The sequence below is a fragment of the Hyperolius riggenbachi genome, chromosome 12, assembly GCF_040937935.1.
Source record: "Hyperolius riggenbachi isolate aHypRig1 chromosome 12, aHypRig1.pri, whole genome shotgun sequence".
Lineage (NCBI taxonomy): Eukaryota > Metazoa > Chordata > Amphibia > Anura > Hyperoliidae > Hyperolius > Hyperolius riggenbachi.
Window position 1 is genome coordinate 87,047,189 of NC_090657.1, and position 27,844 is coordinate 87,075,032.

Genomic DNA, 27,844 nt, shown 5'->3' on the forward strand with positions numbered 1-27,844 from the left:
CTGGGGCTTCCTCCAGCCCGTGGCAGGCAGGAGGTGCCCTCGCCGTCGCTCCGCAGGCTCCCGGTGGTCTCCGGTGGCCGACCCGACCTGGCCAGGCCGGCTGCCAGGTCGGGCTCTTCTGCGCTCCAAGTCCTGGCACTTCTGCGTCCCACACCGGCGCTCTGACGTCATCGGACGTCCGCCGGGCTGTACTGCGCATGCACAGAACTACTGCGCATGCGCAGTACAGCCCGGCGGACGTCCGATGACGTCAGAGCGCCGGCGTGGGACGCAGAAGTGCCAGGACTTGGAGCGCAGAAGAGCCCGACCTGGCAGCTGGCCTGACCAGGTCGGGACGGCCACCGGGAGCCTGCAGAGCGGCGGCGAGGGCACCTCCTGCCTGCCACGGGCTGGAGGAAGCCCCAGGTAAGTGGAAATTGATTTTTATTTTTTCTCCACCCTCCCTGAACCTTCCCTTTAACACCTCACTAGAGGTGTCGGTAACTACTGCCAGGCTTACTGCTTGTTGCAGGCTTTATGAATTGACATTTGCTGACAATTTACTGACATGTGTTGGTGGTAACTACAGCCAAGTCGGTAATTTATCTCCCTGGTCGGTAATGTCAGCTTCTCATGCGGTAACAGCCTTTATGAATTGACACTTTGCTAAGTGGTCGGGAAAGTCTGCTGTTTTCAGCATTACCGCATGAGGTAATGCTTTATGAATCGAGGCCATTGTCTGCTGAAAATATTACTTGGTAAAGAGGAGAATATCCTCTGTGCCATAATGAAGATCTTATGGGAGCATCTGAGGGCTTATAATGCAAGTTGTGTTTATTTATAAGTAGCAGTCATCAAAACTACAGTAATGCTCTTTTGTGTAAAATCCATACTAATACTTTCATGGTTAAAAATACTCTTGGATGGCCAATGCCACCCAAAATCGTTTTTAAGTGGTCCAGTTCAAGTTGAATACTATGCTGGCTTTGACCTGTTCCTCAAATATAACCAGAATATAAGGAAAGGTCTTTTGCCAATCATGATGTCACTATTCTGATGGTTTGTTCTTGAATTACAGTAAGTAAGGGCTGATTTACATGGACGCTTAACGTGACGTTTTAGATGTAATGTTTTTCAGGATCTACTGCCGTCCCATTTAAATGAATGAGAGTGTTCGGGACAATCTTTTGCAGGCTTTCATGAAAGCCTGGGGGTAGATCCCGGCGTCACGTCTTGGCTTGAAAGCAACGTGTTGCTTTCAGAGGCGGTAAAGGCCGGGGAACCAATGTAGGGACCTGAACCGCTAGCCTTGAAGGCTTTCGTAAAGCCTTCAAAAGCTAGCATTAAAACGCTGCCATTTAAACACCATTGTTTGAATGCGCCGCTGAGCAAATGCTTGGCAGACGTCCGTCTGAACCAGCCCTTAACATTAGATACTTTGCAGGAACAACGTAGCATCATTCTTGTCTTGTGTGAGGGGTATTCATACCAATTATTGTGAGGATACTTCATGGTTGATCTTCAACCGAAGATTAAGCTGCACAAAACAAAATATTAATTTCGAGCGAAGTTGAACTTTGGCTAATTATTCATTATGCGGCATGAAGAGGACCAAGTCAGTCCTTCAGAGTGCCAACGCATCTACAGACTGAAGCTGCTGGTATCCATGGCCACATGGTTACTGAAGCTCTTGCCGGATCCACAGTGCTTAATATATCTGGTCCTAGAGATACAGCCAATGTTCTTTAGCATGAGCAAGATATCCTTCCTGAACTTCACCCCCACAAATGCGTAGAGGATTGGATTGAGACAGCATCGGGTAAATGCCAAGCTGCTGGTGATGATGATAGCAATGTCCTTCTGTTTCTTTACTTCACAGCTCATCTCCTTGTCTCCTATGAAATCTGCGGTGTCTATGAAGGTGACCAATGTGTACGGGAGCTGGAAAATCACAAAGACGACCACAACTGAGATGATGACTTTCATGGCTTTGTGTTTCTCAAAACTCTTGCAAGAAAGCAGAGTCCTGATGATCTTAGAGTAACATACGGTCATCACCAAGAACGGAACTATGAATCCAAGAACAATCTGAAAAAAGCTGCTCACAATCTTCACTGTGTTCATTTCTTCTGGAAAAATCATTTTACAAATATTCGAACCATCAATATCTTTTGACTGGCTGTATATGAACTCAGGAAGACTAAGTACTGTTGATATGATCCAAACAACCGGAGAGATCAGTTTGCTGTAAAAGATTGATCTATGGCGCCTTTTATGCGTTGTCACGGCTAGAACAATTTCGCAGTACCTATCCACGCTGATGCAGGTCAGGAACAGGAACCCACTGAAGAAGTTGATGGAGTACATTCCTTGTACAAGCTTGCATGCCATATTGCCAAACACCCAGCTTTTAACAGCACTGATGCTCCAAAAGGGGAGGGTCATGAGCTGCAGGAGGTCAGCAACAGCCAGGTTAATCAGATAAGTATCGGTCATAGATTTCAAATTCCTGGCAAAACCGTATGTAAGGAGAACCAATATATTGCCAGAGATGCCAATCAGGAATACAAGTGTCTGTACCAGAGGCTGAAAGATGCTGCTGAACTCTGCAATGACACTGGCTTCACAGATCCCCGGAATTTCATAATCCGGCGAAGTATAAAAATCTGTTGTAATCAGGTTACCATCCAAAGTCTGGAAGAGAACAGATCAAACTATGAAAATTGAATACATTTGTTAAAAAGTTGTAATCAAGTTAAATGAGCAAATAAGAAAATGCAATTGCTTGGTCCCCTCCCCTGAACTTCTTATGGACAGTAGGCCTAGTGAGGGTGATAATGGACTGGCTTCTGCAGTAGCTTGGTGCTGCATGCAGACTGCAAACAGTGCTTGATCAGGTCTCTACTGAGATGGGATCTAATAATGAGGCGCACGAGAGGAATCGCCCGCCAGGAGACTTGGGCGCAGGATACAGCTTGTATGGCTTATCCTGCTGCTGCACAAGTTCCCGGCGACGTTAAATACTATTCCCCCTCCAGGCCGCCAGGATGGTGGGGAATGAAATAATTTGGCTTCCAGCAATTGCTGGAGGCCGAATTACAGTGTTTTATGAGTACCTTTAGCTCCGTCTTCTGACGGCGCTGAAGTTACTCCCTGTGCGCTGCTATAGCCCTAATTCCTATTACGACCTATGGTGGCGCCGGCTGCGCCCAAATCTCCTGCGCTGGAATGAAAGTGTTCGAATAATGAGTGGTGCAAACTGAAATAATATCAGGTAGCTATTGTTTACCTGATAAAAATGTTTGTAGTACAACTATTATAATGGTAGCCATACATCAGGCCATTTGGTGGCCGATCAACCATCCGCTTCAATTGTCATAATCGGATGAAAATTGTTGCCGCCAAGTACATGGCCGACCGACACTGCAACCTATTTCAAGCCGAAATCAGTTGCATTAATAGGTCGGACATGTTGCAAGATGTAGGGCCTACTTGCTTGTCGTAACGGTGAGCCATATCAGGACGAGCGACAAATGCGATAAAACCCCCAATACTGTTCCCCCTAATGTTAAATGTGCCCCCTGGAGCCCTGTGCACTCTATACATTACCTGTCCGTGGTGGTTGCTTAGTTACATCACACACTCGCTACTTACTAGGCAACCATGTGTGGCGCGGGTGTATGGACAGTGGAGGGAGCCCGGAGCAAGTGGCAGCAGCGGACCAGTAACTTATAGAGTGCACAGGGCAACAGGAGGGAACATTGGGGGGGGGGGGGGGCAGAGTTGGGTAGGCGAGGTGGTGGATGCGGTATCACAAGATTGATTCCTGAATGATTTCATGCTGAAATTGATCAGGAATCGGCCTGTGGTGTATGGGCAGCTGACAGATCTCTCTCTAATCAGTCTCTTGGTCGAATCTGCCCATCATCGCTAGATGTATGGCTACCTCAAGCCTACTTGGAGCCTGTCCTGAAATTCCCACCTTGTTGCTGGAGTATTTAATTGCACAGGACATTGGCTTTATTGTTCTTTTTTAGAGCCAGTCAGTGAGATGCCAGGTGAATTGCATGCAAATTTGATGCTGATTGTATTTAGCTTGGAATTGAGCCAATCGAATGCACTACCTGTTGATTTAGATTGGCCCAATTCTGTTTGTCCAGCTTACGTGCATATTTAATACAAATTACAAAGTCCTCCAGCACCTAAGGCTGAGACCAGGGCCGGATTTACCATAAGGCACTGATGATGGAAAGGCGGCTCCCTCTCCTCCCCGAGTGCCTCCCTCCTTCCCTATGCAGAGTCCTGATAAAAGTGTAAATGAGAGGTTACTCACCCAGCTCTCAGCATTCCACTGATGTGATCTCCATTCAACTGGGGGCACCTCATGCTACCTAATACTGAGGGTTCTTCTGGCTACCTAATACTAAGGGGCACCTGTAGCTACCTATAACAGGTAAGGGAGAAGTGACAGCTGGGATAGCCAGCACACTTGTGGTTCAGTTTGGTAATGGTTTGTAGGTTTATGGAGGGCAGAGTCTAGGGTGCCAGGACATCTGTGCCTATAGGCTCCTGTGATATAAATCTGGGCCTTGCTGAAAAACACCAAAGTGCCCCCCCATCTCTCCCACCCTAGTCGCCATACACTGATTGCTATAAAGCTGGCCATACACTGGCCCGATTTGCGCCCGTTTCGACAGCAGAGTCGATCACTGGGATCGAATCTGCTGCCAATCGTTCACGCTACACGCCGAATTTCGATCCATTTCGTCCGATCCCGTTGATCGCGCCGTGTGGAAAATAACCGTCGATCGCCCGCGGGTAAAGAGCGCATCGCTAGCGGCGTTCGAGTGCCCGACGACCGACGCAATAGAGCCCGCATACATTACCTGCTCCGCCGGCGTGACTCCAGTCCCCCGGTCACCGCTGCTCTGTCTGCGCTCTGGTCTCCAGGTCCGGCATGCCTCACTTCTTCTAGCCCGGCAGAAAGTTTAAACAGTAGAGCGCCCTCTACTGTTTAAACTTCCTGCCGTGCTAGAAGAAGTGAGGCATGCCGGACCTGGAGACCAGAGCGCAGACAGAGCAGCGGTGACCGGGGGACTGGAGTCGCGCCGGCGGAGCAGGTAATGTATGCGGGCGGGCGGGGGCAGCAGCAGCAGCAGCAGCACCACCACAACAGATTGTGAACGGTTTCAGGCTGAAATCGGTTCACAATCTGTTTGCTGTAAAGGTAGCCATACGATCCCTCTCTGATCAGATTCGATCAGAGAGCGATCTATCTGTTGGTCGAATCTGATGGCAAATCGACCAGTGTATGGCCACCTTTATGCTGGATACACACGGTGCGTTCGCGCACTTCGATTTTCCCGTCGATTCCCGTCGATTCGTTTATTTCCAACATGTCCGATTTGGATTTCGATGGATCGTTAGGTCGATTCGCATGCAAAATATGCCGAATCGACCTAACGATCCATCGAAATCCAAATCGGACATGTTGGAAATAAACGAATCGACGGGAATCGATGGGAAAATCGAGTGCGCGAACGCACCGTGTGTATCCAGCATTAGAGTGAGGCACCCAGGGTCTCCCACCCCCACACACACACAACTTAATCTCTAGTTATCTGGCTTGCAGTCACTGCCATGTATGTCCTTTTCTTATTTCTCTCTGCATCAAACACAATAGGGGAATGATAGCTGAGTGAGCGCCCTGAGGCTGACACTGCGCCCTGAGGCTGGAGCCTCTCTCGCCTTTGCCTTGGCCCAGCACTGATTATTAGCAACTATTTTCTGTCTCCATTAGAAAAAAGGTGTGGTATGAGCAGAGCAGGATTATCCACCTTTAGGGTTGATCAATGATATGCAAATACTTCTGAGTTTATGCAAATTTCAGTACATTTTTATACAAATATATACAGCTTGAAAATGGACCAATCAAGTCCCACCCAGGATTCATTTGATTGGTCCAATTTCAAGCTGCATCTAGTTGCATAAAAAGGTAAATAATCGTGCATGAATTCCGAAATGTTTGTATCTCTTTAATCATCCCTATCTACCAGGCATCGTAGGCAGGTGTTTGGGGCCTAGTGGGTGTCAAGGGGCCTATCTGCCACCTTCTATGACCTCTCTCCACTTCAGCTTACCAAACTGGACCACAAGGGGGACCCAAGTCCACTACTTTGTGTAGGGCCTAGTTACGTCTTAATCCATCTCTGGGTATGAGTACAGTGCGAATATCCATTTTAAACACTAATTTGCATAATAATGCATTTAAAAATAAACTCCATGTCAGCAGCATAGAAGCGGGAAGAAGCATGGTTGATGGGAAACTGATGGGAAAACAAAACACATACAATATAAAACGCATTTTCGCTACACCAAAAACGCAAAGAAAGCATGTGCATTGCAGTACAAATTGACTTTTATTACTGTATATGCCATTTGCATATGGAAGACTGCGGAAAAATACAGCAGTTTTTTTTTCCAGAACGCATGAAGCAACCGCAGTGAATTGAGACCGTCCTGATAGATAACACATTTGTCATGTATTTCTGCAATTCAAAACCACATGCAATGGAAATGGGGCTTTATGTAGAATCCTCCTTTAAAGAGGGGCTGTCAGACATACTATCTCAGGAAAAAAACACATATATAAGTAGATAAGTATTTGCTCTACTTACATTACATATGTATTGCACTGTCCACGTTTTGATTTAGTGATTTATTACTACAGTAAGAAAAAAAGAGAAAATCCTTTCTTAGCATTTTCCATTTTAAGTGTGGCTATTTTGAAGCCAATCCTGATGTCATTCCCTCCCCTACTCTCCTCTGCCTGATTTTCCCGCCCATCACTATAGAAAGTGCATTGTCTCAGCATGAGAAATATTGGCCAATCAAAGAGGAACAGAGGTGTGGGAGGGGAAAACAGGAGAGAAAGAGGCTTCAGCCAATCAGGCTGCATTAGTTAAGTCTAAGTGGGAAGTAGAGAAGCAAAAAAGGACAACCCAGCATGCCCTGCAACTTCCTTTTTGTGTACCAAATTTGTCACCAAGGATGATATATGACAGTGATTAGAGTGGTATGCTAGGTGGAAGCAGGAGATTTGGGACAAGTGGACAAAAAGGGCGCCCCATTCACTCCCATTATAAATATCGTTTAATGGGCGCCGAACAGGGAAAAAAAGGCGCCGGAGATTATTAACGTTTTACAAACGGCGCCCGGAGATTTTTAAGGTTTTATAACTGTGCTTGTGATGATTTAACTTTACAAAATGAGCCCGTGACGAATAACGTTTATAAAGATACTAAATCACTATTTCTAAAACATTTCTAAAACATTATTATCCACCCCAAAAAATTATTTACATTTTTTTATTTACATTTTTAATTTATTAATGTTTGTAAAACATTATTATCCATAGGGGGTCTTAGGTTTAGGCACCACCAGGGGGGTCTTAGGTTTAGGCACCACCAGGGGGGTCTTAGGTTTAGGCACCACCAGGGTGGTCTTAGGTTTAGGCACCAACAGGGGGGTCTTAGGTTAAGGCACCAACAGGGGGGTCTTAGGTTTAGGCACCAACAGGGGGGTCTTAGGTTTAGGCACCAACAGGGGGGTCTTAGGTTTAGGCACCAACAGGGGGGTCTTAGGTTTAGGCATCACCAGGGGGGTCTTAGGTTTAGGCACCAACAGGGGGGTCTTAGGTTTAGGCACCAACAGGGGGGTCTTAGGTTTAGGCACCAACAGGGGGGTCTTAGGTTTAGGCACCATCAGGGGGGTCTTAGGTTTAGGCACCAACAGGGGGGTCTTAGGTTTAGGCACCAACAGGGGGGTCTTAGGTTTAGGCACCAACAGGGGGGGTCTTAGGTTTAGGCACCAACAGGGGGGTCTTAGGTTTAGGCACCAACAGGGGGGTCTTAGGTTTAGGCACCAACAGGGGGGTCTTAGGTTTAGGCACCAACAGGGGGGTCTTAGGTTTAGGCATCACCAGGGGGGTCTTAGGTTTAGGCACCAACAGGGGGGTCTTAGGTTTAGGCACCAACAGGGGGGTCTTAGGTTTAGGTACCAACAGGGGGGTCTTAGGTTTAGGCACCACCAGGGGGGTCTTAGGTTTAGGCACCACCAGGGGGTCTAGGGGTTAGGGATAGGTACAGGGAGGGTTTTTAACAAACGTGAATATAAGTTTCAGTTTAGAAACAGGGAAGATTAACGTTTTAAGAATTGCCAATCTCATACACATTATTTAATGATTTATAAATTCTTAAAACACTATTTGTAAACGAAATTCTACACAATATTTTTATAAACGATAATACTGCTTATCGTTTACACCACGCGTCCTTTTTTCCCGACGCCCTTTTTTGATGTACGCATGCTAGATACACAAGCTCCTGAGCAGTGTTGCTTGCACTGCTGTGTTGCTTGACAATTTTCGCCAAAGTCATTTTCCCATCGAAAATGCTATTTTCAGTTTTGAGAACATTTTTGCAAAAAAAAAAAATCCTCCTACAATTCGATATTTTACCTTGATAATTCACGAAAAATGCAGAAAAACAATATTATTACCGCAAAAACATTTGCTGCAAAAATCTATATTTTTACCACAAATATTAGCAAAAAGTGCAAACTTATCTTCGATGGCATTTTCATTTGAAAATCTAACATTTAAATTTAACATTATTTTTTGCTAAAATTAATGTGAAAAGAATATTGGCATTTTCGCTCATCACTACACCTGAGGTCAGTGATCTGAGGAGGAGGGGCCACCACTCCCACATAAGGCGCCTGTAGTGCCTACGGGTGCCTTATAGAAAATTCGACCCCGGGTATATTCATTACAGAGACACTGAAGCAAAAAAAAAAAAATTATGATATTATGATTTGTATGTGTAGTACAGCTAAGAAATAAAACATTAGGAGCAGACCCATAAGTCTAATATTGTTTCCAGTACAGGAAGAGTTAAGAAATTCCAGTTGTTATCTATGCAAAAGAGCCATTGAGCTCCACGACTTTCAAAGTCGCAGAGAGCTCCTCTTCTGAAGCTTGTTATCTCAACTGTCAGTCACTGTATTTTCTTTTTCTCTCCAGAGGACAGGTCAGTAGTTCACTGGCCTGCTCCGTAAAATCATTCAGAATGCTGAGTAGTGTGTAAACTGCAAATATTAGAGAATGATGCAATGTTATAAAAAAAAGAATGCACAACCAAATAATTATATCAAATTTTTTTTTTCCACTGCAAAGTCTTTTTAAATTGCGGTAAGCAGAATAATGTGTGTAAAGTCTCACACATAAGTAGGGCTTTGAGTCCTATGGGAGAAAAGCGCTATAGAAATGTTATTGTATTGTATTATTATTGTATAATACATGGCATGAAATATATTGCATTACACTCTACTCATGACGCGGTAAGACTTTTATGCACCTTATTCTGCTTACCGCAGTCTAGTGAATACACCCCATTGTATCATGCAGTTCACCAATATGGAGCCTGCAAATGCATGATTTGTTAGGATGGCCCTCCAAGGTGGCTTGTTATTTATTTTTCAACACCATCTGGCCACCGCCCCAATATCCTGTACCTTACACACCAGTATAGGTGACTCATACAGTGCCTTTATTGTACTTTGGTTCTACTCTAGGTAGTGTATCCACCACCAGTGAACTCTGCCAACGTTCCACCTCGGCTTGAACTGTTACCCATAAGTGGTTAAAGCAAGAGGTGCTATAGCAACATGTTAGTGGAGCTTCTACCCTGCCACTCCCTTACTCTGCATGTTCTGTGAGGTAACCACAAAACAACAGGTTCTCTCGCCTTGGTTTTTGTGCCACATCTGTCTGCAAAAAAGACTCTCGGGGGATATTCTAAACACCATATATCCTTCCAGCAATAGACATCACTCTGACATTGGTTCACCCTTAAACTGTGGTTATCACTCTGAACTGTTTATTCCTGTTTACTTTAATAATCCCAGACAAGAAATGATGACACTGTAATCAAATATATGCAGCCAATATATTGCATTATTGTATCTGTTCAAAGTATTAACCACTTAAAGAGAACCCGAGGTGTGGATCTTAGGAGGAAATCTATACACAGAGGCTGGGTCTGGCTTTAGTGCCCAGCCTCTGTTGCTATTTGAATCCCCCCTAAGTCTCCCCTGCGCTCCGCTCTAGCCCATAAATCACAGCCGCGCTGTCGGGCTGTGTTTAGCTAGCTAATGTCACTCACGCCGCTCCCCCCACCTCCGGCAGAGCGCCGGTCCCCGCCCGCGTCCCTTCCCTCAAATCAGAAGGGAAGGAAGGGACAGCCAGGGCGGGGACCGGCGCTCTGCAGGAGGCGAGGGAGCCGCGTGAGCGACACTAGGGAGGTAAACACAGCCCTCTGCGACACGCTGCGTGTGACGCAGTGCGGCTGTAATTTATGGGGGAGAGTGGAGCGCTGGGGGGACTTAGGGGGGATTCAAATAGCAACAGAGGCTGGGCACTATAGCCAGACCCAGCCTCTGTGTATAGATTTCATTCTAAGATCCACACCTCGGGTTCTCTTTAAGGACCACAGTATGCCTCCCTAATCCCCCACTGCTCCACTGCTGCAGGCTTTACTTTTTTTTCAAATAATTTATTAGTTTTTTTTAATAAAAAATTACTATTCCCCCCCTCTCCCTCCCCCTGTCAGTCAATCAGGGCGATCCTCTCTCATAGGCATCAGCCTATAAGAGGGGATCCCGATCGGAGCCTCTCCAAGGGACAGCCGAGTGACACGGCTGTCCCCAGTACAGTGCTACATTAGATCACAGTGATGTGCAAACAAAAGGAACGGGCGTTTCCTTTTTTTTTCCAGTCTTCTAGCGGGGATCGCTGCTGGCAGACTGTTGATGGAGTGGAGCTCCGTCACTCAAACGGGGCTGCGCACGTCGATCCCCACTAATCTCCGCCCACCGCTCTTGATGTCTTTCGGCGTTAGGCGGTCCTGGGACTGCCACCTTCCCGATGCCTATCGGCGTTAGGCGGTCGGGAAGGGGGGGGGGGGGTTAAGGTGGCCATGCATTGTACAATAAAATGATCCAATTTTACTGCAATTTTATAAAAATTATAATTTGTCCACAAAAATGTAAAGCTTTTTTTTATTATTATTATTGGTTCGAAAAATCTGATCGAATTTCCTGTTTTTAATCGATAAAAGAAGATCAGGAGAGTTGGATTTTTCTGATACATTTTTAGGAAAATTGAATGGAGTAGTGTAGATTGTCAATTACTTGATGTACAGTGCAAGCAATTTTTTTCTGAGATTTCAATCATTTTTTTCATAATTGGGGAAAAATTTTACATACTATATGTGTGTGGTAAGTTGGTCAGATTTTTGATATGTTACAATCAGTCAAAAAAATTGATTGCAATTCTTGAATTGAAAAGATATTTAAAAATTGTACGGTGTAAGGCCACCTTTTTTTAAAAAAAAAACTAAACAAAACAACAAATTGTATACATTTTTCAGTTTTGAGTGTCATTAAAAACATTTCTGAGTAGCCAAAAGATCAAGTTTGTGATACTGACCGACTCAAAAACAAACCACTATGAATAAAAAACTCTGTACAATGAACATTCACGGTCATATGATTACAGAATTATGCACTCAGAAACCAAATACCTTGCCCACCCAAAGCTAACTGACATTGAGTCACCTTAATTCCAACCTTCTTAAAGTCCCTTGGAGGTGCTCCATAAGGTACCACTAGTACCTCTAAAAGGGCCCACCAGCTCATCAATCTCCCTTTTAGTATAAGTTGCCAAAATAAATAAGTTCCATTTTTTGAAGAAACTTATAGTTCAGTGGCATCTAACTTATCTTGTTAAAGAAGATGAGACAGCTCTTCCTTAACATCCCATATTGTGGGTGCACTAGGATATATCCATTTAATGAAAATTACCTTACGGGCCGCTATTAATGTTAGGTGCGCTAGGTTACTTCAAGCATCCCTAGAGGTAGAGGATGATCGATGAGCAGGTGGGTCCGACTGAGCATAAATAAATAACATCAATAATGGAGCCACTTCAGGCTTTCCTTTACACATTGTTTCAATATTGTCCAACCTGATTATTTTATTTATTGTATTTATAAAGCACCAACATATTACCTGATTCCAAAATGCTGCTACAGTTGGACATACCCAAAGACGATGAAAGAGGTCAGCATATAAAAGAGTACACTTTGGACAATTTGGAACATAATGGGAGGGGTGAGATTTATATTTGCTATTAAAGGCATACTTTGCCCTATGGATGAGCTTAAATTGTGATTCTCTCCAATTTTCCCCGGAGATAAGTTTATGGACTGTACGATACCTCTCCAAAATTTCTCAACATCCTCCTCTGGGATAACTTCGGACCACCTAGACAAATTATGAGCTGCTTTAGCGGGCAAATTTATTTCCAATAACTTAGATTCTAGAGACATGAGGGGCTAAGAAATCAAAATCATCTATTGTAAACAACTTTGATAACTCACTCCCTTTATCTTCTACATATGACCGAATTGGGCAATAGTATAAAAAATGATGTTTGAGAATCGAAAATTTAGAACGAAACTCTGAAAAAGTTAACAACCTGCTCTTTTTCAGATCAATAAGATGCCCCGATCGCTCTATACCTCTCTCCTGCCACTTTAAAAAACCACCATGAGCTGTACTTGTGGGGAAACCCGGGTGTCCCCACAGAGACATGTATTTAGACACCTGTGATGAGACAGAAAACAATTTCCGGAGCTCTCACCAAGCTAACACTGTATCTTTAGAAATTCTGCTCTGTTTTAGTTTAGGTGGTAGATCCTTTAAAGAAGTATAGAGTAAACCAGAGAGGGACCAAGGTGCAGCAAAGGAAGTGTGGCCACCTTTAGTGACATGAGACAAGGTTTAGGGTGTAAGGGCCTGAGTTCAGTGTTATGAAGCAGGGATTAGATTGTAAGCTCCTAAGGTCAGTGATCTGATAAGGAAGGGGCACCTCTCCCACATAAGGCGCCTGTAGGCATGTGCCTACGGGGCCTTATGGAAATCCAACCCTGGGGATATTCACTTAACTGCGGTAAGCAGAATAATGTGCGTAAACTAGCCTCACACATAAGTAGGGCATAATACATGACATGTAATGTATTGCATTATACTCTACTCATCACGCCGTAAGACTTTACGCACTTTATTCAGCTTACTATAGTTTAGTGAATACATCCCATTGTATCAGCAGTTCACCAATCTGGAGCCTGCAAATACACAATTTGTTAGGATGGTCCTACAAGGTGGCTTGTGATTTATTTTTCAACACCATCTGGCCCCCACCGATATCCTGTACCTTACACACCAGTATAGGTTACTCATACAGTGCCTTTATTGTACTATGGTTCTACTCTAGGTGATCCACCAGTGAACTCTGGCAATGTTCCACCTCAGCTTGAACTGTTACCCATAAGTGGTTAAAGCAAGATTTGCTATAGCTTCTAGCCTGCCACTCCCTTACTCTGCATGTTCTGTGAGGTAACCACAAAACAACAGGTTCTCTCGCCTTGGTTTTTGTGCCACATCTGTCCGCGGAAAACATTCTGGGGATGTTCTAAACACCATATATCCTTCCAGCAATAGACATCACTGACATTTGGTTCACCCTTAAACTGTGGTTAACACTCTGAACTGTGTATTCCTATTTACTTTAATAATCCCAGACATGAAATAATGACACTGTAATCAAATATATAGTGCCAAAATATTGCAGTATTGTATATGTTCAAAGTATGGCCAGACACCTTACAATAAAAGTTTGTATTCAATAACATAAGATAGGGAATGTTCGATTTTTCTGATCAATTTTTATTAAAATTGAATGGTGTGTGGTAGATTGTCAATTAGTTGATGTACAGAGCCAAGCTATTTTTTTTCTCTTGAGTTTTCATTCATTTTTCATAATTAGCGAACAAAATGAACATACTGTTTGTGTGTGTGTGGTTCATTGGTCAGATTTTTGAAATGTTACAGTCAGAAAAATTGATTGCAATTTTTGAGTTTAAAAGATATTTGAAAAAAATTGTATGGTGTGTAGTCACTTTTAGACCAATTTTGACATATTAAGATTTAGTGCATCAACAAATATTGATGGTTTTGTGGTCAGTTATTTTATGGAGGCAAGATCCTTTTACCCCTAAATTACATCTATTAGAGTTATAAGTATTTTTGGGCGCCTCCCACTGTCTTGTCTAATTTTGACATATGACCCCTGGTGGTGACTACTGCAATGCACATTAGTTATCAAGGGATGGCATAGGGGCAGAAGGAACACTTGAAAAAATAACATCTTAGTACGGGTAGTTCCCAGTCGGAAACCATAATATTGGGGCCTGTTAAAAAGGGCGCCTCATTCACATCAGTGCAAATCTTTTCTCTATTGGTGCCAGGTGTATAAAAAGGGTGCAGCATAAATATAAAACAATTATATAGTTTCTAAAAGGGTGCCGCAAAAATATAAAACAAATGTATTGCTTGTTTTCTTTAACTTTCATTTCCATACCAAATGTATTGATTACAATAACCCATTATTTAACAAATTATCATTTCTAAAACTGTAATGGTTTCTAAAACTGTTCCCTATGCTTTTCCAGAAAAAAATTGTTTACCCTACATTTCAACTTTTTGCACCACAATGAACAGCTTCCGTTATTATCGCCTGTTACAAATTATAATTTTTCAACAAACTTATTTAAAAACTTACGGTATATTTAAAAAACCTTTTTACATTTGACTGCTCAATTGCCATTTTTTATTCTATGTTAAAGCCATAAACAATCATATACTAGTTTATATTAAAAAACAAAATGGAAGGTTAAGGTTAAGCATTACCGGGGGAGGGGGTCTTAGGCTTGGGCACCACCGGTGTCGGGGGGGGGGGGGGGGTGTCTTCGGATTAGGCATAACCAGGGGAGTCTTAGGGTTAGGCACCACCAGGGGGGTCTTAGGGTTAGGCACCACCAGGGGGTCTTAGGGTTAGGCACCACCAGGGGGGGGGGGTTAGGGTTACGCGGAGAGGAGGAAGTTCTGCCACTTCCTCCCCACCCATAATCAATGTTCTGCTCAGTCGAAGATTACAGCTGAGAAGAGCGGGGGGCACAGGGGGTGCTGGAGGGGGAGGATGGTGCTGTGACATTTGTCACAGCACCACAAATACAACTGTAATCTCAACTTTTTTTCTGGACGACAAAAGTGTTGTTTGAAGAGGATCTACCACCATTCCATTCAAATGATTGCAAGAGTACTGTTAAACGATGGTGACAGCAGCTCAGGTCTGGCCAATTCCCCTGCACTGTGCTACAAGAAAGAAGCCTACAGTCATATTAATCAGCATTTTCATACCCTACAGGCAGAGGCGTAGCAAGGGTTTTCTGCGCCCTGGGACAGAAACAGTTTTTAGTGCCTCCCTATAGATAGCCAGATGTGCCCCCTTCCTACATTTAGATAGCCAGATGTGCCCCTCCTATATGTGTTTAATAACAGGAGACTCGCCTTCTCCAACATTCCAGCAATGTCATCTCTCCTCTGCAGCACGCCCAGAGTCCTCTTCTTGGTAACAGCGGAGTCTCTTGTGTCATGACATTCCTGTTACCAAGGAGAGGTCGGTGGATGCGCTGCGGAAGAGATATGACGTCACCACTGGTGAGTCTCCTGCTGTTATTAAAGCTTGTGTACACCTTTGCAGAGGGATGAATGGGGCGAAGCGGGGTCACTTTGAGCGGCCAGCAAGTCACCTCTCAGGCACATGGTTGTATGGCGGCTATGCTGAGTGTCCTCAAAGTGCTGCGTCTGGGGACATACATCTCCTCTTGCCCCCTCCCCACCCAATAGCTACAGGATGGGCTAGAGGCTTACAAGTTTACCTTACAAAACAAAAAAAATATTTCCAAAACACAAGAGAGTTTTATCTAAACATATTTTTTTCAAAAGTAGGTTTTTTTTTTTGCATTTATTGCAGTAACCATGAAAGCTGACCAACCATTTCCCTTATTTGATTGATCGGTCCCACACCTCCCAACTTTTTGAAAAAGACAGAGAGACACTTAACCTTCCTGGCGGTATGATTCCCACGGATGCGCTGCCGCGGGAGGGTTTTTTCACCTTTTTTTTTAGCATGTAGCTAGCCTAGCGCTAGCTACATGCTTCCCCCCTCCCTGCGGCGTCCCCCCGTAGCGTCAGATCGCCGCCGGCGCCGCTTGCCCATAAGGAAATCCCGTTCTGAACGGGATTTTCTTGAGGGCTTTCCCGTCGCCATGGCGATGAACAGAGTGACATCATCGACGTCGGGACGTCACAGGGAGCCCCGATCCACCCCATAGCGCAGCCTGGCGGCGGGGTATGCGGGGGGGGGGCTGTATTGCGGCGGGTAGCGGTGCATCGGCGGCGGGCGGCGGCGATCGCAACAAACACGCAGCTAGCAAAGTGCTAGCTGCATGTTTGAAAAAAAATATGCAAATCGGCCCAGCAGGGCCTGAGGAATCCTCCGCGGCGGCTTACCCCGTGTCCAGCACGGGGTTACCACTAAGGAGGTTAAGCCATGCCCCTGCCACACCCTTAATCACGCCCCCAGTACACCTCTAGTCACTTATACCATAAAGATTTCATAAGAAAAATGTTTTTTTTATAATTCAAACTGCACTGGTCCTTTCTATCCTGGTTCATTTTCCTTCATATCAACATATGAAAATATGAAGTACATCAATTTAAAAGGATGGGAATAAAGTTTAGAGTCTATTAAACACATTTTTCTGAAGAAAAATACATACAGGGAGTGCAGAATTATTAGCCAAATGAGTATTTTGACCACATCATCCTCTTTATGCATGTTGTCTTACTCCAAGCTGTATAGGCTCGAAAGCCTACTACCAATTAAGCATATTTGGTGATGTGCATCTCTGTAATGAGAAGGGGTGTGGTCTAATGACATCAACATATATCAGGTGTGCATAATTATTAGGCAACTTCCTTTCCTTTGGAAAAATGGGTCAAAAGAAGGACTTGACAGGCTCAGAAAAGTCAAAAATAGTGAGATATCTTGCAGAGGGATGCAGCACTCTTAAAATTGACAAGCTTCTGAAGCGTGATCATCGAACAATCAAGCGTTTCATTCAAAATAGTCAACATGGTCGCAAGAAGCGTGTGGAAAAACCAAGGCGCAAAATAACTGCCCATGAACTGAGAAAAGTCAAGCGTGCAGCTGCCAAGATGCCACTTGCCACCAGTTTGGCCATATTTCAGAGCTGCAACATCACTGGAGTGCCCAAAAGCCAGAGCCGGATCTTCAACCAGGCACTACAAGCTCCTGCTTAGGGCCCCATTAAGGGTCAAAAGGGCCTGTAATGTGCTTGTAAACAGCATGTAATTTGCTGTTCTTACATGCCTGCTGCTGCTGCTAAGAGGCCCCAGAATGTACTCATCGGGCGGGCAGCAGAGCAGCTCTTTTGCTATTTCACCTGCCTGCCCGCAGCGGCTAATGGCCCATACTCACGAGGGACTTTTGTCGCCTCAACACGCGGCGCGCGCGTGTTGCGGCGACAGGTCGCCCGTGAGTATGGGCCGTCGCACACGCGCGCACCCCGAACTGTCGCCCGCCGCTCTTGTCGCCATGCGATTGAAAGTTTCAATCGCATGGCAACAGTCGCCGCCGCACCTCCGCCGCAACTGTCGCTAGTCCGCGTGAGTACGCGGACTAGCGACAGCAACCTCCATTGAGGTGAATGAAGCTTCCGGCGGGGGGAGGAGGAACGTCGGCGACAGCTTCCGTCTCGCCGCTGGTCTCTCTTCCGCGTGTGTACGCGCAGGGACCTGGAGAGAAGCTGTCGCCGGCCTGTCGCTAGCACGCTCACGTGTGCTGGCGACAGGCCACTTCTGCAGCCCGTGAGTATGGGCCATAACAGTTTCTGAAAGGCTGAGCATCTGCGTTACCATGGTAACCAGACGCTCTCCACTCCAGCCTGCACCACGTGACTCTAATCAGAGTGCTCGCTGTGGCTGGGTGAGGCTGCCGACCTCATTGCCCCACTCCTGATGTGTGCGTCTCCTTCCCTCCAGTCAGCAGCACATTCCTTTTACTTCTGGCATCTCCCTCCAGCTCCAGCTAATACCAAGGAGAGACGAGAGGCAGCTGAGCACGTCCCATCCCCACATCAAACAGGTTGGAAAGAGAAATCCCTCCATCCTGCCCCGTGCTGCAGAGGCTGTGTCTGTGTGTGGCTGTGTGACCTCGGATGGATGTTGTGATTACACTGGCACAGCTCAGCCAGCCAGACAGGTAATAAAGTGCATCAGATAATCTGCACACGCAGTAAAAATCAGTGGAGCTGCTAACCTGATGTGTGATTCCTGACAGAGCTTTCCTGTGTTTTAGCCTGTGTTTGTAAATGGCATTTTCCATGTGAAGGTGCCCACAAGTTAGATGATGATGTATGGACAGATTAACCAAGGGTGCCGTCCCTGCAAGACCTGTAAGCTCTATCCTGCAGGTATACATCAGTCTAACTCTCATGGTAACGCAATGGGTCCATCATTAATGAGATGCCAAGCATAACATAATATTTCAAAACATAACTTCTAATCTATACACGTATTACTAAAATAGCTATTGTCTGTGACACCAATGATGGAAAGTAAGGCGAATTCTCATTGGGGCACACAGAGATAACAACCATACAGATGGTATAGTTGGCCTTGGGCGGTAAAAAGTACAAATCCGGCCCTGCAAGAGACAGATCTCTCTTTGATCGAATCTGATCCAAGAGAGATCTGTGGCTGCCCATACACCACAGACCTATTCCTGAGAGAGATTTTAGTATGAAATCTATTTGGACTCAGCCTTGTGATGCCGCCTCCATTGCTGCCCCAATAATGTGAATGCCCCCCCCCCCCCCCCCCCCCCCATGCAATGAATACCGTATCTGTCCGCTGTGTCCCGCCGTGGTCCCCATTCATCTTATGCATTGCCGACGGGCTTCCGGCGTTCAGCGCGTGGGGTGTGTGACGTCACACTGTGTAATCTACAGAAGCCAGCGGCAATGCGGACGATGCACAGAGACCAAGGCAGGAGACAGAGGATAGTTCGTGTTTGCTACGTTGCTACTGCCGTGCACCACATCAACTGTGTCATCCAGTGTCTTGCAGCATGTCCGATCGATACATTAGACTAATTTCGGGCTGAAATTGGTCAAATCGGGCATGCTTGTGGTGGCTCTGATTCGATAATTATCAAAGCGGATGCTTGATCGCTCACCAAGTCGAGTGATTCCCTGAGTCTTCCCCTGACATGCCTATTAGTGGGCTATCTTTTACACTTATACAATAGTCCATTAAAAAATATTTTTTCCAAACCTGGCATGCTTTTCAATTGTACCTGAGACTAATGGTACACAAGCATGTAAAATTCAATAAAATGTAAACTTATTTGGGGCTTCCTCCAGCCCCCCGATAGTCCATGGGTTTCCTCTGTGTCTGGTCCCATCCATACTCCCCCTGTCCACCCAGCACATGCGCAACCCCTGCTGCACACATGCCTGGTTGTACTCCCATAGTTGGGAGTGCTCTGCGCATGCGCAGTTACGAGCCCGAACACTGATGGTCATAGGAAGGCGACCAAGCACATACGTGAGCATGCGCAGTAGACCCCAACTACTAGGGTGTAAAGCAGGGGAACAGATGGGACTGGGCACACATTAAGGGGGCCCATGGTCTACAGGGGGCTGGAGGAAGCCCCAGGTCAGTAGAAATGTTTGTGTACTACTTGCTTTATGTATCAGTGCATGATTGACTATTGTATATCGAGAACAGGGTAAGGGGTTTTGCTGGGATTGTGAATTAGTTTGTCTGTCTCACACCTTGTGGAAATAGGTAGTGCAGTTTTTTTTAATTATCTGCATTTGTCTATTGGGGACAAATGTTGGATGTACAGTGGTGTGAAAAACTATTTGCCCCCTTCCTGATTTCTTATTCTTTTGCATGTTTGTCACACTTAAATGTTTCTGCTCATCAAAAACCGTTAACTATTAGGCAAAGATAACATAATTGAACACAAAATGCAGTTTTAAATTATGGTTTTTATTATTTAGTGAGAAAAAAAACTCCAAATCTACATGGCCCTGTGTGAAAAAAGTGATTGCCCCCCTTGTTAAAAAATAACTTAACTGTGGTTTATCACACCTGAGTTCAATTTCTGTAGTCACCCCCAGGCCTGATTACTGCCACACCTGTTTCAATCAAGAAATCACTTAAATAGGAGCTATCTGACACAGAGAAGTAGACCAAAAGCACCTCAAAAGCTAGACATCATGCCAAGATCCAAAGAAATTCAGGAACAAATGAGAACAAAGTACTGTAATTGAGATCTATCAGTCTGGTAAAGGTTATAAAGCCATTTCTAAAGCTTTGGGACTCCAGCGAACCACAGTGAGAGCCATTATCCACAAATGGCAAAAACATGGAACAGTGATGAACCTTCCCAGGAGAGGCTGGCCGACCAAAATTACCTCAAGAGCGCAGAGAAAACTCATCCAAGAGGCCACAAAAGACCCCAGGACAACATCTAAAGAACTGCAGGCCTCACTTGCCTCAATTAAGGTCATTGTTCACGACTCCACCATAAGAAAGAGACTGGGCAAAAACGGTCTGCATGGCAGATATCCAAGGCGCAAACCACTTTTAACCACTTGCCGACCAGGGGTTATTTGCCTGATCTGTGCTGTGTGGGCTCTCCAGCCCGCAGCACAGATCAGTATTATGCCAGGGCGATCAGACTTCCCCCCTTTTTTCCCCACTAGGGGGATGTCCTGCCGGGGGGGTCTGATCGCCGCCGGCCATCTGCGTTTTGCGGGGTGGGGCTCCTCAAAGCCCCCCTCCGCAGCCATTTCCGCCCTCTGCCTCCTTACCTCCCTCCCTCCCTCTCTCCGTAATGTGCAGGACGGAGTTCCGTCCTGCGCATTGAAGGATAGGCTTCCGCCTATCAGATGCCGGCGATCCCCGGCCAATCAGAGGTGGATTTGAAAAACGTTATCTGCATACAGAGGCTGGATCTGCCTATACAGCCCAGCCTCTGTCGCTATCCCAAACCCCCCTAAGGTCCCCCTGCACTCTGCAATCCCTCATAAATCACAGCCTTGCTGTCGACACACAGCGTGTTGCAGCGGGCTGTGTTTTTCTCTATAGTGTCAGTCTGCTGCTCTCCCCACCTCCTGCAGAACTCCGGTCCCTGCCTGCCTCCCTTCCCTCCCCGCTGATTAGAGGGAAGGGAGAGGGGCAGGGACCGGAGCTCTGCAGGAGGCGGGGGAGCAGCTGAGACTGACACTACAGATGTAAACACAGCATGCACAGCCGTCTGTGATCTATGTCTGATTGCAGATTGCAGGGGGACATTAGGGGGGTTTGGAATAGCAACAGAGGCTGGGCTGTATAGGCAGATCCAGCCTCTGTATGTAGATAACATTCTTCAAGCATACCTCGGGTTCTCTTTAAAGAGACCCTGAAGCCAGATTAAAAATGGCTTTTTATCTTATCCATCTGAGGTATGTTTGCCCCTGCTAAAACGCCGCTATCCCGCAGCATAACGAGGGGTCTTTACCCCCCCAATCCCCCCCCCCCCTTGCAAACTCCACGACTTTCTTAGTCGTGGATTTTGCTGCTCATGGAGGCAGAGATTTCGGCTGTAGCTCTGCCTCCATGCGCGTCTATCAGCCGGCGGATCTCCGCCTCTCCCAGTGAAGGAAGACTGAGAGGGGCGGGGGAGAGGCGGAGATACGCGCTGATAGACGTGTGTAGAGGCAGAGCTGCTGCTGAAAGCTCTGCCTCTACAGGAAGCGCTCCCCAGGCACCACGGAGGGGATTTGGGGGGTAAAGACCCCTCGTTCTGCCACGGGATGGCAGCGTTTTAGCAGGGGCAAACATGCCTCACATGTATATAAGGTAAAAAGCCATTTTTAATATGGCTTCAGAGTCTCTTTAATGGTGGCCATACATGGTACAATTTTTTCATACAATCTTACCATTTTTATGTAGTGTAAGGGTAAATTAAGTGAATATACTAAAAGGATAATGTAGGCAGTTACCTTATATTACATAGAAATGGTAAGATTGTATGAAAAAATTGTACCATGTATGGCCACCATTAGATTGATTTTTTCCAAAAATATCAAACAATCAAATAGAATTGACAGTTTTAATATTTTTCTATCGTTTTTTTCCAACGTATTCAATCAGATTTTTTGCTGAAAAAAAAAATGAAAAAATTTATAATTTTTTCTCTATCGAAAAAAAAAAATCATTTTCAATTTTGCAAATACATTAGAAAATAGATTGATTTGATTGTATTGTGTATGGCCACCTTAAAGAGACTCTGTAACATGAAAAACATCCCCTGGGGGGTACTCACCTCGGGTGAGGGAAGCCTCGGGATCCTAATGAGGCTTCCCACGCCGTCCTCTGTCCCACGGGGGTCTCGCCGCAGCCCTCCGTACAGCCGGCGACTGTGCCGACTGTCAGTTCAATATTTACCTTTGCTGGCTCCAGCGGGGGCGCTGTGGCGACTTTCGGCACGGAAATAGACGGAAATACCCGATCTCCGTCGGGTCCGCTCTACTGCGCAGGCGCCGGAAACTTGCGCCTGCGCAGTAGAGCAGACCCGACGGCGATCGGGTATTTCCGCCTACTTCGGCGCCGACAGCCATCAGAGCGCCTGCGCAGGAGCCAGGAAGGTAAATATTGCGTCACCGCTGTACGGAGGGCTACAGCGAGACCCCCGAGGGACGCAGGACGGCGTGGGAAGCCTCATTAGGATCCTGAGGCTTCCCCCACCCGAGGTGAGTACCCCCCAGGGGCCGTTTTGTCGTTACAGTTCCTCTTTAAAGGACAACTGAAGAGGGAGGCAGATAGAGTAACTTTTTTTGGGCTGGCACCTAATTCCTCAGGTCAAATTTGTGTCAAAAGCAATAGTGAGACAAGCTTTGAGCGCCTTTACGTGGGTGATAAACTTTTTTCTGGCCCCTGACACACCTTTAGCCAAATCCCCAGCACACCCCTAGCCACACCCTTCGTCACGCATGCCGTACAGAATTCATAAGAAAACTATGTTGTTTTATAATTCAAACTGCACTGGTTGCTGCACTTTTTATCCTGCTTCATTTTCCTTCATATCAACATATGTAAATATGTTGGAAGCTAAACAGTCCTACTCTATCCTGGCCTATTTACTTGTGCATCAAGTTTACAGAGGACATCTATTCCCAGCATTTTAAAAGCAACCTTTTTACGGATTGAGCACCAACCCATGCAGGTAATGGGAGCGCTTAGTAGAGGCTTTTGCAGACTTTCATAAAAGCCTGGCAGTAGATCCCGGCCTCGTCTCGAAAGCAACATGCAGCTTCTAGAACAAGGCTTTTCAACCTGTGGTACGCATACCACCGGTGGTACTTTGCTGTTGGCCAGGTGGTACACACCAGGTTTGCCTGCCACTTTATTGCCCGCATGCCACTTGTGCTGGTCCTGTCCTGTCTCCACAAAGTTTGGCTCCTCCTCCCTCGCTCCTTGCTGTGCTTCTCTGCAGCATACTTCAGATCAGTGGGGAAGAGAGCCAGGCGAACGGTGCACAGTGACGGTGCAGATACAGAAAGTGACATCACTGCTCACTGCTGTATTTGAAGTATAAGCGCCGTCACCGTACACTGTTTGCATGGCTGTCTCTTCACTGCGGCTGGCTTACCAATGATCTGAGGTGTGAACTATATTGCAGGGCAGCACTGCAAGGGGGGAGCCAAACTTTGTGGTGAGTCACTGCCTAGCTCTCAGCTCTCTGGTGGTGGGGCCACGCTACGTATAATTAAGCGGGGGTGGGGCGAGTGCTGTAATAACAGCACAGGAGATTTGGGCGCAGCTGGCGCCATCATAGGCTGTAATAGGAATTACGGCTATAGCGGCGCACAGTAACTTCGGGGCCGTCAGAAGACGGAGCTGGAGTTTCTTTTAAAACACTGTAATTTGGCTTCCAGCAATAGCCGTATACCAGCTGTAACCTGCGCCCAAGTCTCCCGGCGGCCAGTTCATATGTATGCGGTGGGGGGAGAGGGGGAGGAACTTGCAAGGCTACCTATATTGGCAATCTACCTACAGATTGCCAATGCTGACAATCTGTCAGCTAGCAATCTAATTGTAATATTTTTCCCCACCAATGCCTCCTATTTTTCCCCTCCCATATGCCCTCTTTTCTTAAAGTGTACCTGTAACAAAAAAGTGTGGAGGGGGGGGTACTTACCTCAGGGAAGGGGAGGCCTTTGTATTCTAAAGAGGTTTCCCCCTTCCACCTCAGTAGAGGGGATCCAGTGCTGGGAGCCAGGGGCATAACTAGAATTCACTGGGCCCCCCTGCAAAACTTTGGATGGGCCCCCCCAGGTTTCGTTGCTGGAGGGAGGAGCGCTGATGGTAGCCGGAGGGGGGAAGTCTGCCCCCCTCCCTGCTGCTATTTGTGCCTGCTTCTCCCCCCTTCCTGCACTGTGCCCCCTTTTGCCCTTAAAATGGACCTGAAGAGCCCCAGAGCCAGGGGCCCCCTCTCAGGCATCTCCCCCTAAGGCCCCCCCTGCAGCTGCATCCCTTGCAGGGCCTATTGTTACACCCCTGCTGGGAGCCCCAAAGTTCTCCTCGTCGGTGTGTGCGCTTGCGGAGTAGCTGCTCTCCGTTCAGGCTCTAGCAGAAACAGCCAAGCCCGATCGCATCCAAACTACTGTGCAGGCACACTGGTGGTACTTTTTAGGTGATAAAAGTTGTAGAATTAGTGAAAAGTTTGAAAAGCCCTGCTCTAGTCACACACACACACACACCACACACCACACCGCTACCCGCCGTGGATACAGGCCCCGCCCCCCCGCATACCCCTTGCGCAGCCTGGCCAAGCGCGCCAGGCTGCGCTATGGGGTGGATCGGGACTCCCTGTGATGTCACGAAGTCGATGACGTCACTCCATTTGTCGCCATAGCGATGGGGGAAGCCCTCAAGGAAATCACGTTCAGAACGGGATTTCTTTATGGGCAAGCGGCACCGGCGGCGATCGGAATGTACGGAGGGATGCCGCAGGGAGGGGGGAAGCATGTAGCTAGCGCTAGGCTAGCTACATGCTAAAAAAGAAAAAAGTGAAAAAAACCCTCCCGCGGCCGCGCAGCCGCGGCAATTAAACCGCCAGGGGGGGGGGGGGGGGGGGTTAAAGAGGTTCCGTGGGATTCTAAAAATCGAAAAAGCTGACACTTACCTGAGGCTTCTATCGGCCCTCTGCAGCTGTAATGTCACGGGCCGTCCTCCTCCGGCAGTCCTGGGTTAATATTCATCTAGATGAATAATGCTCACTCCCGCTCGCGTCATCTGGAGCTTACTGTGCAGGTGCAGTATGAAGTTTTCTTGTACTGCGCCAGCGCAGTAAGCTCCCGATTATGCACGCAGGAGCGAGCACGCGCGTGGCCATGGCCTCGCAGCCGCAGTATAATCACTCACGTGATTACATCGGGACCGGCGGCGGGGAACGGAGCATCTGAAGAGGACAGCTTTTTTCACTGTAGTGGTCCTTTAAACAGTTGAAATTTGACAGTTGGAAAATGACAGTCTAAAAAAGACAGTTAGAAAATGGCAGTTGAAATTTGGCAGTTGAAATGTCATATTTCAACTGTCATTTTCCAACTGTCATTTTCCAATTGTCATTTTCCAGCTGCTGTTTTTCAGCTGTCATTTCTCAACTGTCAAATTTCAACAGTTTTTTAACTGCCATTTTCCAACTGTCAGATTTTAACTGACGCTTTCCAACTGCCATTTTTCAACTGCCATTTTCCAACTGCCATTTTGCAACTGCCATTTTCCAACTGTCATTTTCCAACTGCCATTTTCCAACTGCCATTTTTAACTGTCATTTTTCAACTGCCATTTTCCAACTGCCATTTTTAACTGTCATTTCCAACTGCCATTTTCCAACTGCCGTTTTCCAACTGCCATTTTGCAACTGTCATTTTCCAACTGCCATTTTTAACTGTCATTTTTCAACTGCCATTTTCCAACTGCCGTTTTCCAACTGTCATTTTCCAACTGCCATTTTTCAACTGCCATTTTTAACTGTCATTTTTTAACTGCCGTTTTCCAACTGCCATTTTGCAACTGTCATTTTCCAACTGCCATTTTTAACTGTCATTTTTCAACTGCCATTTTCCAACTGCCGTTTTCCAACTGTCATTTTCCAACTGCCATTTTCCAACTGCCATTTTTAACTGTCATTTTTTAACTGCCATTTTCCAACTGCCGTTTTCCAACTGCCATTTTGCAACTGTCATTTTTCAACTACCATTTTCCAACTGTCATTTTCCAACTGCCATTTTCCAACTGCCATTTTCCAACTGCTGTTTTCCAACTGTCATTTTCCAACTGCCATTTTCCAACTGCCATTTTCCAACTGCCACTTTTTTCAACTGTCATTTTCCAACTGCCATTTTCCAACTGCCATTTTCCAACTGTCATTTTCCAACTGCCATTTTTAACTCATTTTCCAACTGCCGTTTTCCAACTGCCGTTTTCCAACTGCCATTTTGCAACTGCCATTTTCCAACTGCCATTTTTCAACTGTCATTTTCCAACTGCCATTTTCCAACTGCCATTTTTCAACTGTCATTTTCCAACTGTCATTTTTCAATTGCCATTTTCCAACTGTCATTTCCAACTGCAATTTTCCAACTGCCATTTGTAACTGCCATTTTCCAACTGCCATTTTCCAACTGTGATTTTCCAACTGTCCATCCAACTCTATCGTGAGGAGGTGGACTAGTCCAAAACCTGTTGGTTCTGTCAGCTTTTAAATCGGACCTAAACTCAGAGCTTCCTCTCTGCTCTAAGGAGATAAGCAACAGCATAATAAATTTAAAGAAAAAAATTTGTTGCAACTTACAGAAATCTTACAAAAACCCTGCAGTGTTAAAGTTTCTGGTGTCCTAGGAGCACAAAAGGGTTAACCTACTGTGTTTACATATTAGCCCAAACTATGACACAGAGTGGCACACCTGACAACCCTAATTTACACTTGCTGTTTACTTTCTGATAAGGCCTAATTAGACGGGCTAATCTCTCTAGACCAGAACTTTGCACCTGTGGTACGCGTACCACCGGTGGTACTTTGCTGTTGGCCAGGTGGTACACCAGGTTTGCCTGCCACTTTATTGCCCACATGCCATTTTTCCTGGTCCTGTCTCCACAAAGTTTGCCCCCCCCCCCCCTCGCTCCTTGCTGTGCAGCTCTGCAGCATACTTCAGACCTCAGATCAGTGAGGAAGAGACTGGCCAACGGTGCACAGTGATGGCGCACATACAGAAAGTGACATCACTGCTCACTTCCTGTATTTGAAGTATACGCGCCGTCACTGCGCACCGTTTGCCTAGCTGTCTCTTCACTACGGCTGGCTTACCGATGATCTGAGGTGTGAACTATATTGCAGGGCAGCACAGCAAGGAGTGAGCAAGGGGGGAGCCAAACTTTGTGGTGAGTCACTGCCTAGCTCTCAGTTCTCTGGTGATGGGACCAGGCTATGTATAATTAAGCGGGGGGGGAGAAGAAGAACTCGATTACACTTCACACTCGTTTACACGTAATCAGTTGGTATGCGTTAGTGTGTGTTGGTATGCATTAGTATGCGTTTTTCCCATAGCAGTGCATTGGGAAAAAGCTTTCAGTTAAAACGCGTTAAGTGCGACAGGTGCCATAGAAAAACAGGGGCATTACTTTGAAAATCAGTTTTCTTTCAGTTATAACTGAGAGCAACTGATTAAGAGTTAAAGGGCCCTAAGGCTATCTATAT

General features: G+C 46.1%; 1 protein-coding gene across 1 annotated transcript in view; it reads right to left on the reverse strand.

Annotated features, from left to right (window-relative positions):
• Positions 1-495: 495 nt before the first annotated feature.
• CCR10 (C-C motif chemokine receptor 10) overlaps positions 496-27,844 on the reverse strand; it is a 45,525-nt gene continuing 18,176 nt past the window's right edge. Inside the window, exon 2 of the mRNA XM_068261919.1 lies at positions 496-2,673. Coding sequence (XP_068118020.1) covers positions 1,621-2,673 — 1,053 coding nt within the window. The 3' untranslated portion in view covers positions 496-1,620. The remainder of the gene's footprint in view (positions 2,674-27,844) is intronic.